Raw genomic sequence first — 13310 nt, 5'->3', positions numbered from 1 at the left:
TGTGACATTACTCTAAGGTTGTTAGTTGCCCCAAGGGACCACTGATAAAAGAATTTCTTCCATGGAAAAAAAAATGAGTGCTTAGAATTCCTCTTCAGTCCTTTGGTCACTTTCCCAAATGTGGTATTTCCCTCACCCATATAAAGCAATGCACACAGAGACTCCTGAATTACCTTTATCTGGTTTTGGTATCTCTCTCTTTCTCTCTCTCTCTCTCTCTCTCTCTCTCTCTCTCTCTCTGTGTGTGTGTGTGTGTGTGTGTGTGTGTGTCTCTCTCTCTCTCTCTCTCTCTTCTAACTGGAACTCGGTATTTTAAAAATACTCCAAGAATGAGTGGAGATGTTAGAAGTTTCATTTTAGTAACACAGCTCAGTTGAAGATAGCTCTGTGGCAGAGAGTATAGAAAGAGACTACATCAGAATCACAGCCGGTCTTTTTCTTCATTTCTAAAAGGGCTGTGAATTTTCTATTGATTTTATCAAATTAATTCTCCTGTTTGTGATAGAGGAAAGTGACACTCTTTGGTCACACATTGGCTGCTGCAGTGAAGTCAGATGAGGTTGGAAAGTAACAAAAAAACTTCTTCCCCCGCTTGCCACCACCCCACCGATAAGTTGATCTTCTTACATATCCAGATGACAGTGAAAGAGATTACATCCCAAATTTATTTAGGGAGTTGCAGTTAAAATTATCATACAAAGCAAAACCACAATGAGATACCATCTCATGCCAGTTAGAATGGCAATCATTAAAAAGTCAGGAAACAAGAGATGCTGAAGAGGATGTGGAGAAATGGGAACACTTTTACACTGTTGGTGGGAGTATAAATTAGTACAACCATTGTGGAAGACAGTGGGGTGATTCCTCAAGGATCTATAACTAGAAATATCATTTGACCCAGCAATCCCACTACTAGGTATATACCCAAAGGAGTATGAATTATTCTATTATAAAGACACATGCATACATATGTTTACTGTGGCACAGTTCCCAATAGCAAAGACTTGGAACCAACCCAAATGCCCATCAATGATAGATTGGATAAAGAAAATGTGGCATATATACATCATGGAATACTATGCAGCCATAAAAAGGATAAGTTCATGTCCTTTGCAAGGGACACAGATGAAACTGGAAACCATCATTCTCAGCAAACTGACACAAGAACAGAAAACCAAACACCACATGTTCTCACTCATAAGTGGGAGTTGAACAATGAGAACACATGGACACAGGGAGGGGAACATCACACACCAAGGCCTATTGGGGGTGGGGCTGGGGAGGGATAGAATTAGGAGAAATACCTAGTGTAGATGATGGGTTGAAGGGTGCAGCAAACCACCATGGCACATGTGTACCTATGTAACATGCCTGCATGTTCTGCACATATATCCCAGAACTTAAAGTATAAGAATAATAATAATAAACAAAAAAGAATAATAATAATAAATCAGTCTCAGGACACATTAACCACAGACAGCAGTGGCTGCCAAGACTCGATCTGGAGTTCAAGAGGATTTACACCTCCTTCTCCCATGGGTCTCAAGATAAGCCACATGGAAGTCCTTCATTCACAAATATATGCAGTGCAGCTCATCCAGACACACAGTTAAAGGAGACCCAGACTCTGTGTCATTGTCCCCATCGTCTCCTTCCCCACAGCCTCTTAATGTCTCACTTGGATAGACCATGTGACAATGCCACAGCTCAGCTTCCTTCCTCAGTCTTCCACCTTTCTCTCCTTCCTCTTTCCATACTGATGCCGCAGGAAGATTTCTAAACACCACTCTGCTTCCCTGGTCAGGTTACCCCATGCTTAACTTTTTAGTGCCTTGCTGTTGCCTTCAAAATAAAACCCAAACTCCTGAACAGCATAGCAAACAACTGACAGTTTCCCAAATACCATTCCCTCAAACTTTGCAGCCTTTGCATATGCTGTTCTCTCTGCCCAGAATGCTTTCCTCTTTGCCTGGGGAACTCCTACTGGTACTTCAAAACTCAGTTGAGATGTCAGCACCTCTGGCAGCTCTCCCAGACTACCCACCCCACCCACTCTTTGTTAGATGTCCCTTCTTTCTGTTCCCTTAATACTTTGTGAATGCCTCTGTCATAGCAAAGATACATTGAGTTGTAATGGCCTTATTTACCCACTTTCTTCCCAACTAGACTGAGAAGTTATTGCACATAGAAATTATACCATTTATCGCTATATCCCCAGTAGACTGACTGGTACATAGTAGGTGCTCAGAAGTTATTTACTTAATGAAGACACTCAAAACCTAGGAGGGATGACAGAAACTCGTGAATGTGTAATGAGGCATAATAAATAGAATGGGGTGCCATTACTACTGAACAGAGAGAGTGGACATCTCTGCTTGTGAAGAGCATAGGGTCAAGGAAGACACCTAGAGGAGAAGATGCTTAGGCTGACCTTCAGAAAGAACAAGAGATCACCAGGCCTATGGGGAGGAGGAGAAAAAAGAACAGCGTTATGTGTATGGGCCTGAATGCCTCAGTCAGCATGACGCATTTGGCAAGGTTTTCCTTAGAAAGATGACTCTGGTGACAATGAAAAGAGGTTCATGGAAGAATGATGGGGAATACTGGAATAATACATGTTAAAGCCTGAATTGAGCTTGTGAGCAATGGGATACATATGAGGACAGGGACAGATGCAGGGAAGTCGAGAAAACAAGGAGTATAGCATGACCCCCACGTTTCTGGCTTGGGTGAATGGTGTTGCCATTAACCAGGATTGGGAATTAAGAGGAAGAACCACTTGGAGAGAAAGATAGTTAGCCCTGTCTACTGCTTCTACTGCTGTTGAGTTGGAGTTGCCTGTTGGACAGACAACAAGGTGACAAGGTGTAGTAATCAACGGGACATGTGGGTCTGAAGCTCAGAAGAGAGTCCAGCCAGGAAGGAACACTTTTTCTATACGTAACTTCGTTGGAACTATTGTTTTACTTTTTCAATTTAATTCCTTGCCTGAGGTTTCTGTTGTGGGCAAGGGCTACTGGGGGGAGGAATAATTGGTCCCATTTCTGCCTCTGGCTTAGATACATGGCCTCTGGCAAACTATTCAACTTCAAGTTATGCCTGTTGACTCAGAGAAAATGAGACAATTAAGGAAACTTGAAGAAAGCTACTGGTCCTAAAACATTTAAGTTGGTTTTGTCTTCTTGGTTTTTTTGTGGAATGTGGAAGTCATGCCAGTGAGGCAAACCTCATTCACCACCCCAAATCCATACTTCCAAAGCCATGGAGTGAGTATACAAAGCGAGGTCTTTACCTTCACTACATTGGAACACTTACCCTTCGAGAATAATCCATAGGTGAAGATGTCATTTCCTTGCTACAACAAACATGTTTGTTCTTTCCCCCCACTTTCGGGGTCCTGTTTTCATGCTCTCCTGCCATTGTGATGGAAAATGTGTGTTCCTGTTCTCAGCCAGCCTTCAGGATCCACATTGATAATGACTAGCTATAGAGTTTTTCTACAGTTCTGTTGCATTACAGAGTTTAGACTGAGATCTGCTTTGTTTAAGGGACCTAACTAAAATAGCCTTTTTGCAAAGCAACTCATTGTGCTTTTGCTGGTTAATTTGTCTTATGTTACTTGCACCGAGATGAGACTTTTTTTTTAATTTAAGGGTTCCTGACATTAATGGTACTGTGGGAGTTATATGATGTGCTCACGGTTGAACCTCTTTTATTTCAACTGTCTATTCACAAAGGCCAAAAGGGAATTGCTTATGGAACACAGGCGTTTCTGACAATTCAGGAGGAACTGGTATTTAACCAGACAGCTTCTGGCAATCAAGTGTGAGCATGGCCAAGATTCAGCCAAGGCATCGATCACGTGGGGAGAATGGAGAATCTCACTTTTAATTCACGGGGCTGTGATAGAAAACTCATCATCAAATGTGAATATCAGCCAACCACTGCTTACAAAGAAGGCAATATCACAACAGCACCCAGGGAAATTTAAATGATACATACAAAAAATTCTCAGAAGCACAAAAACCAATAAATTCATCCAAAATGTTAAATTAGATGCTACACCCAAGCCAAAAGCTGGCAATAGATTCAATGAAGAGGCCTTAAAATGTTTACTTCTTGATTCAAAGCAAAAGTGCCAGGTTATTTTGAATTTCTGTATCAGACATATTCCCTAATTTTAAAAAATGCTAACTAGTTTACAGTCTCTGTCATAATGGCTGAATATAAGTAACATATGACCACAACCTTCATGGTCTGATATTTTCATTTCTGTAAAGGTAAATAAAGTTTGGTGATTAGATTCAGGATGCAGCCAGGGACTAGCTTCTTTCCAAAAAGCAGCAGGCTGCCACCAAATTGTTCGGATGCTCTCAGGTCATCTAGACATGCTTTTTAAAACTCTGTTGACAATGCAACTTGAGTAAAACCATCTTTGGCTGACTTAATTTTTCTTCAAACAACAGGTAGGAGATCAAATCATTGAAATCAATGGGGAAAGCACAAGGGACATGACGCATGCCAGAGCCATAGAACTCATCAAATCCGGAGGAAGACGGGTGAGGCTGCTGCTCAAGAGAGGCACGGGACAGGTCCCAGAATATGGTGCGTTTCACGTTTTCATTCACCCTTTTGCTCTGTTTTTCTGTGAACCATAAATGCCTATGCTTACTTATAAAACTACATCCATTCTCTATTCCTACCTAAATATATATTTAGCTATCAATAGGTGTATATATATATATACATATATATATATAGGCACATACATATGTATGTTTAAGCCCAAGAAATAAGTGTGTGTGAACTCTTTCTGTTGCTCCCTCCATTCAGGAATGTTGAAAATATGAAACGTAGGACCTTTCAGGGCATCTCTGAGTGTGCAAGGAGATCTAGCACTACCGAAATATTAGAACTTTTATAATTTGACTGATAGTCTGCTGTTCATTTGAGTACACAGTAATTTATCACTTATTTCCTAACATTGCTTGTGCATCAGACTACCTCAAAGGATTCATAACTGGAGCCAGGGACAAGCAACATATCTTCAGGGTGTGAAGTTTAAAATGTAAACTTCAGTTCATGCAATGATTGCATTTCCTTGGCATTTAGGAATTATTCTGAAAATTCACTCCTGTGTTGTGTTTCTATATGCTTTTGAGGAAGGCTTTAAAGCACATTTTGATTCACAGATTTGCCTTCGAACATCTTTAAAGTTGTTTCCAGAAGCCCATTACAGACACCACTGACAGCATAGCTCTAGTATCAGAAACAGCTGGGTGGTCATCACATGAAAAGCACCAAAACCTGCCAAGGTCTTGAAAAATAATCTCAGTGAGTGACAGACAGAAATAGACAAGCATACAGACATGTCAGACTCGTGCAGATAATACCTGTTCTGATTAGGGAAACCAAAAGCTAACTGCTGACCTGAATAATGAGCTCAAAGTTGATAGAGATAGATTGACTCACTTATATCCCTCTATTCCCTACCACCCCCGCAAAAAAATTCTAAAGAGTACTTTTTCATTTCAGATTATTCTTTTTGCATGTATTGTCTAAATAACTGACTATCTCCTTACTTAGCAGGGCAGATCTATATCCTGGGTTCTACTGAAATAGCTAAACTCAAAGGCCCTTAAATGCATTATGTTTCCAGCATCTTATGCATCCCTCAAAGCCTACACAGAGAGCTTGCAAGCCCTCACAGTGAGTCAAAAAGCATTCAGAAGTTTCTGTAGGGCTGGCTCTATGCCCAAGGAAATATTTCATCCCAGACTCCCACCCTTAATGCTTGGATCTAAGAAAATATTTTTAAATATATATGTTATCAATAAGCACAGGTATGATCCTGCTAAAACGTACCAGCATTAATCCCTTTGTAAAGAATCTGAACTCGGAATAGAATAACCTTTTGCACTCTCAAGCATTGACTGATTCAGTAATATCAAAGTGACCTGTGAAATTTTATCACTTCTAAAACATACCACCTTTAACAGTATGCTTCACTCCACGGTGAGACCTGAATATTATCTATACCCAGACATTTTCATAGAGTTAATATTGTTCTAACAAGTTTATCTTCCAAAAGTGAATCTAACCAGCATGACTATCCTGAGCTCTTTTCATTTTTCTGTAGAGTCACTATTGGTCTACACTTTCTCAGCTTCCACCACAGCAGCTGCTTACCTGTAGTGAGCAGGTAGAACATACTACTGATCAACCTGAGGCATAATTCAGACTGTAATGCACAAATATGAAGCCACCTCAAACTATCATGAAGAAGTAGAAACAGGTTTTTGAACAAGACAAAAATTCAAGATCATGTCAACATTATTTCATTAATTCTTAACATCACCCAAAAATATATGGTTACAGTAAAATTCTCAAATTAACCAAAGTATCAGGGCACATCTTTTTTTTTTTTTTTTTTTGGAGGTCTCTGTTGTTGCCCAGACTGGAGTGGAGTGGTGTGATCTCAGCTCACTGCAACCTCCGCTAACCAGGCTGAAGCCATTCTTCAGCCTCAGCCTCCCAAGTAGCTGAGAATACAGGCGTGAGCCACCAATGTCCAGCTAATTTTTGTGTGTTTTTGTAGAGATGGGGTTTCACCATGTTGACCAGACTGGTCTCAAACTCCTGAACTTCAAATCAATCCACCTTCCTCAGCCTCCCAAAGTGCTAAGATTATAGGCATGAGCCACTGCACCTGGCCTGGGCACACTTTTGAGTGGCCAGTCATCAACACTGTTAACTGTAGCAGTATCACAGAATTTCTTCTAAATATAATCCTCTAAAGTGTAACATTAAATCATACTTGTTAGTAATATTAGCACTTGTCCACTACTTCTGATATTAAATTGAGATGGATTTTGACTGCAAAATAACTTTAGATATGATGTCACACAAGAAAGAACTTATAGCATAGAGCAATCTCCTTTAGGGAATTAAAAGAGTAGTCATCAAGTAGGCAAACATTAGTTCTCTGGGAAAATCTAAGCTTCAAGATGCATGGTTAGGCAAAAGAAACCAAGATTATGGATCATAGCGTCTTTGAGGATAATGTCCATCAAGTGATATTTCTGGAATTTCAAAGGACTGATGGGTGGGGAGATGGGGTCCAGGAGTCCCCAAGACCACCTCCCCATTTAGAGATTTTCTGGGAGGCCTCCTGGGGCACAGAATATAATTGTGCTCATAGCTAAGATTTGTTACAGCCATATAGTGAAGACACACAGTGGGCCCACAAGGGAAAAGACACAGGTAGGGTCTGGAGGAATCCACGCGGGCTTCTTTTTGCTCCCTCTCTCACGCACGAGGTTGTCACCCAGAACACTCTTTCCCTCCAGCAACAAAAATGCAGCCATATATATGTGACACTGCTGCTCAGGAAAATTCCCTAGAGACTCAGTGCCCAAGGTTTTCACTGCCTCTGCCTAGCACGTACCACACTTCCAGACTCCCAGATGCAAAGCAGCCTCAATACAAACCAAACCGATTGTACAAACGATGCAGATACAATGAGACACTCTTATAATTTACCAAAAGGTTTACATTGGCTTAGAGGACGATTTACCAGTCATATTTCCAGGCAGCAGCCAATGGCCACCCTCCAAAGCAGGCCTTTCTAAGGAGAGCAGTCTCAGGCCTGTTCTGTTCACCTTTTCTGCTCCAGAAGCAAGCTAGAGAAGTGGCCACATCTATGAACTATGTAAGTGAGTGCAACATACAGGGAGTGCCCACAGCTGAGGAACACAATTCCTCCAGCATCAAATAGACTATATCCTGAAACAGAATTGCCTGCCTTCTTTCACCAACTTGATGCTTCTGTTTAAAAAAAGAATTTTTTTTTTTTTGGTCTAAGATAAACTAGAGTATATTTTAATTCTCAAGCAGCAGGATTGGTAACAGCAAAATGATAACCAAAGGAAGTGCTTATGGAAAAAGAAAATTAGGTACTTAAGTTTACCAGTAGATACAGCCAGGAATATAATCCTACGCTTTCCTAATGTACCCTAATCATGGGAAAATGGATTTTTTTTTTTGGAAAACCACTCCCTGTGGATGGATTTCAATGAGTCTTCCCTTTGATACCCCTATGATTCAAAATTCAGGACAGCTTTGAAGAAAGTCCCTTATCTGGACTTCTGGACACGTCAAGAAAAAGCTGGTTTCAGTCAAGAGAAATACAAAACTCTCGCTCTGAGTTCTTAAAGTGATCTGTGACTGAGAGATAAGCATAGGTACAACTGAAAAAATACCAGAAGCCATCTGTCATATCGTTGACTAAACAAAATCAGTGTGACTCCAAGTGAGCTGGAGGAAGGAAGAAACAGGCTGCAAATATGTCATCTCTAATTATCCGGAGACTAAATGTCAGGTGACACCTCAGCCAATTCAGAGGCAGAAATCAACAAATGCCGCCCCAAAAGTAGTGGCTGCACACGGAGGCTGTTGAACAGCTGCAAGGGGAGTCGGAAAATGATGAGGGCTTTGAAGGAGGAGTTCCTTTCATAGTTAAGTCCTTGAAAGACAAGCTCAGGAGATAGATACTTCAACTCCACTCCAGTCCTCGGGATAAGAATTTGTTGATTGTAAACTCAGTGGGAAGTGTGAGTTTCCCTCCCCTGATGCACATCTCAATGTCATACTGAGAAGAGAATCAAAAGATGATACATCCAAAGCAGTGTCCTCCTTCACCCTGGTTATTGCTATTCAAATGAAATCCACAAAGGTTAAGAGAAAAGGAAGTATGCATCATGGTTGTAAAACTGCACAGGAATAAATTATACAGATTAACTGCCTGCCTTGAAATGCAGGCATCCTTCATTAGCATTCAAAGAGTACAACACGAACATACACTTGATTTATCAACTGAGCCACAGAGTCAGGGCCAAGGTAAATAAAGGTATCACTGGATAAAAAAAGAAATCCCAACATAAGCAATTCAGACCAAAATGGAGCCTTTCCCTTGGTAATGTCTACTGTTCAAAGTTAACCAGAATAAAGCAAAATATAATAGAAGCATGCTTTTTAGTCTGGGTTGGTGCTCTGGCCTGTTTATTCTCTTAAAAAGCCACAGGGCAGGGCTTTATGAATAGAACACTGAAGAGAGTCCAGTTTCCCTTCATGTGGGCATATATGGTATTAGTTGTCACTGAGCCATTTTCATTGTGAGATTTCTCATCTTCTAAGCTAATGTAAACCTTTTGGTAAATTATAAGAGAGTCTCACTGTATCTGCACCGTTTATACAATCGGTTTGGTTTGTATTGAGGCTGCTTTGCATTTGGGAGTCTGGAAGTGTGGTACGTGCTAGGCAGAGGGTGCCTACATCACCAGCCCTAGTGAAAACCTTCTAAGTGGGAGTCTGAGTGGTCTTAGGAGGCCAAGCAGGGTTAAAAAGGATGAAGCAGAAACCTCACAATGAAAATGGCCCAGTGACAACTAACACCATATATGCCCACATGAAGGGGAAGAAGAAACAGCCAGTGAATTATACTTCTGCCTACACTTTCATTTTCGAAGTTAATCATATCTTTAATATAACAGGTTTTGGCTTGATTATAAGAACTTGGTAAATGAAACTGTTTACATTTTGCAGGTATAATAAAACTGAGCTAATTGGAGAAACAGATCGATCTGAGCTAGTGCCTATAGCTAAAAGAAATGAATGGGCCAGACAGTTGTTTAGTTAAAAGTCTTCCTTTAATCAGTAAGTTAAAATGACTTACAACAATTATATTAGAGCAGAGGTGAAGCAGTACTGGCCTCTATGTAGATAAAAAGAAGTCATGGTCATTTGTTTATTCTTCTTTAAGAATTTGTATTGCCAGCTGGGCACTGTGGCTCACGCTTGTAATCCCAACACTTTAGGAGGCCAAGGCAGGAGGACTGCTTGAGCCTAGGAGTTCAAGACCACACAAGGCAACATGGGGAGACCGTCTCTTTAAAAAAAAAAAAAATGGCCAAGTAAACATTATAAGTACACCATATTAAACTATTTTGCCTTGATCTGCTGAGTACATCCTTTCTTCCCTCTAATGATACAAAAAGAAACTCCAGACAATATACTCCTACCAAGTACTCTATATGGAACAAATCCTGTAATTAATATTATTCATTGACATAATTAACATTTCCTCAACTCAGCCAGATTTACTGAACACCTACTATGTGCAGGACACTTTGCAGTCACTGAAGGTAAAATATACTTCTGGTCTTCAATGAGCTGACACTAATAATGAAGAAATGTGTTTTCAGCAGAGTAGTGACTCATCAAAAGGTCTCAAAGGATCTTCATGAAAAACATTTGAATGGTTTTTATTAATTATTTGTAGAATTAAACAAGTCCTTCTAGAGTGTTAAGAATCCTTGAAGAGCACTTGGCTTCTTCAGTTTAAGAATTTCCTTTATAATATTTGTACTAATAATTAGTGCTTTTTCTGAAGAAAGGACTTGTGGGTAAATCTCTACTTAGACCTTGTCTGAATTATTCTAAATTCTAATTTAAGGAGCCAAAACTTCAACTATTAAATTCACTATTCCCTGCCTGTGGCCGTCAGCCACTTCTGGGAGCCTGGACATGTTACTTCACATCCTGGGGCTGTCTTGGTGTGCTGATGTGTCCCCTCAATAAAAGACAAAGGAGGGTCACCATTGCCCTAAGCTCTTCTTCAGAGACCATGTTGATGGAAGCTATAAGTGGCTCCATAGCCTTGGCACTAATTCGCCTGCATTTTTAATAGGGCAAAAGGTGGCTTGCTGCAATAATAAATTCTGAAATTTAATTTCAGCTTCTGACATTCATGGGTGAGCGTATCTTCCTTTTCCATGAGAGGTTCCACAAATCACTCAACAACACCTTCCACTGAGTAATAGAAAATGATAAAGCACCTAGGGAAGGGGACAGAATGTCTGGCAGAACCCTGGGTTACATCATACAGAGAACAGGGTTCTTCCTAGCTAAAGGCTCAGGATGCTCTCTGCAGCATATAGGCAACCCCAGGAAATCCTCTAGCCATAAAACCTGCAATAAATAAGTTCCTGTTTCATGGAGCCAGAGACCAGAGCTTTTTTTTTTTTCTTTTTGATGGGGGACAGGGTCTTGCTCTGTTGCCCAGGCTAGAGTGCAGTGGCACCATCTCAGCTCACTGAAAACTCCTCCTCTCGGGTTCAAATAATCCTCCTGCCTCTGCCTCAGCCTCCCGAGTAACTGGAATTACAGGTATGCACCACCACACCTAGCTAATTTTTTTGTATTTTTAGTAGAGATGGGGTTTCACCATGTTAGCCAGGCTGGTCTCAAACTCCTGATCTCAGGTGATCCACCCACCTTGGCCTCCCAAAGTGCTGGGATTACAGGCGTAAGCCACCATGCCCAGCCAGGGGCTTTCTTAAAGAACGCAACACTGAAATTCTTTTTCCCCAATGCTCAGCCAAAACCTCATTTGTTATTGCAAGTGATTTTAGGATGCAGATGAAATCACATTTCTTCCCATTGTTTTATTGCAAATCATGGGCTATAATGGTATTCCTTCTTTGTTACATACTTTTGCATAATTTGCAACATGCATTTTTCTTTTTAAGGATATATTGTGCCCTGCCCACAACCTGCAAGTCCTAACTTGTTAGATATTTAAGACTCTGACAAAATATTAGACTGGGCCAGGTGCGGTGGCTCATGCCCATAATCCCAGCACTTTGGGAGGCCAAGGTGGGTGCATCATCTGAGGTCAGGATTTCGAGATCAGCCTGGCCAACATGGTGAAACCCCATCTCTACTAAAAATATGAAAATCAGCCTGGTGTGGTGGTGCACGCCTGTAATCCCAGCTACTCAGGAGGCTGACACAGAAGAATCACTTGAACCCAGGAGGCAGTGATCACAGAGAGCCAAGATGGCACCACTGTACTCCAATGTGGGTGACAGAGTGAGATTCTGTCTCCAAATATATATATTAAACCATATAGTGACCAAGAAATCTACCAAAAAGAATCCATTTAGCTCTGAAGGTCCAGCCTTCCTCAATCCCCGAACACTTAAGTTGCGGCGGAGATGAGCGAATAAAGAGGTATCTTTCCCAAACTCCATCAAGAAGAGCACCCATATACATCTCGGAAAACCTAAAGATTCCAGATCCTCCAGTCACCCATCATGAAGAGTCATATTTCAAGATCCAATAGAAACATTCCCTTCCCTGCCCCAACACAAAGCTGAGCTCTCCCACAAAAGGGCTGTCTTCCCTAAAAGTCCAGGAGAAAAGGCAGCTTTCTTAGTGGAAACATTGCAGAATACTGTAAGAACACTGGAGCAGACCTTAAAGAAGTCACCAATTCCTGACAATTTTTCTTACACAATGGGAGATTATGGGGTGAGGAGTGGAGATTAAGGATCAAGGGACAATATCAAATATGGAAACTGAGAAAATCCTAAGATACAGAAGAGAAGAAAAAGTAACACTTCTTTAAGAGGAGTCAGAAGCCTCTCTCTCTGTCTCTGTATCTCTGTCTCTCTCTCTCTCTCTCTCTCTCTCTTTCTCTCTCTCTCTCTCTCTCTCTCACATACACACACACACACACACACACACACACACACACACAGAGAGTCTTAGAGAAATGATTCAGCCTTTTAAATACACAGATGCCTGCATTCCTTCTCACTCTCCACGTACCCTCTAGAGATTCTCACTGAGTCACTTCGGTCCAGGACTCTACATTTTTTCAATATTAATACCATTTCAGGGAATTCAGGGAATACCATGTCCTGGAGGTTGCCAGATGTGTCTGCTCTAGCTCTGTTGTAAAGGCCAGGCCCGCCAAAGCCTCTACTTCTTCTTGCCCTCTTTCTGTCCACGGCCTCCCACGATTTGAGTGTGCCCCATCCCTTCAGCCTCTGCCGGTCAAGTCTCAACTGCTCACCGTTCTATGACTTGTCAGTCCTTGAAATTTAGAGAGAGAAACGAAACTAGATTTTCCCCCTGTCCTCCCGTTTCCCATATCATGTCTTTTTGACAATCTGAGCTTTGCTTCTGCCCTCCTCACTACGGAGAGTCTGGCCCTGTGGTTCACAACATGAGAATGTTGATTCCAGAAAGGCCTTCGAACCTCTCAACTGGACCCATTACAAAGTTGTCGCTACATGCCAAAGCTGTTTTCTCCAGTCCAATTTTCTCTTGTCTTGAAATAGAAACATTACAGAAAAGGTGTTGATATTAAGGAGTTTCATAACAAAACCCGGCTGTTCAAAGCACAGTCCAGTATCTTAAGACAAATTCCATGGTGGGTCCAACCAACTCCCATAACCAGCAAG

The 13310-nt window shown here is 41.2% G+C and overlaps 1 protein-coding gene across 12 annotated transcripts in view; it reads left to right on the top strand.

The window, feature by feature from the left end:
• Positions 1-13310, top strand: part of MAGI2 (membrane associated guanylate kinase, WW and PDZ domain containing 2) — a 1426516-nt gene that overhangs the window by 1360822 nt on the left and 52384 nt on the right. For all 12 annotated transcript variants that reach the window (XM_039472765.2, XM_039472764.2, XM_074379315.1 and 9 more), the window contains one exon: positions 4467-4605. In XM_039472765.2, coding sequence (XP_039328699.1) covers positions 4467-4605 — 139 coding nt within the window. The remainder of the gene's footprint in view (positions 1-4466; positions 4606-13310) is intronic.

This window comes from Saimiri boliviensis, chromosome 10 (genome assembly GCF_048565385.1).
Source record: "Saimiri boliviensis isolate mSaiBol1 chromosome 10, mSaiBol1.pri, whole genome shotgun sequence".
Lineage (NCBI taxonomy): Eukaryota > Metazoa > Chordata > Mammalia > Primates > Cebidae > Saimiri > Saimiri boliviensis.
Note: the sequence above shows the minus strand (reverse complement) of the source record. Positions and strands in the feature narration are given on the sequence as shown.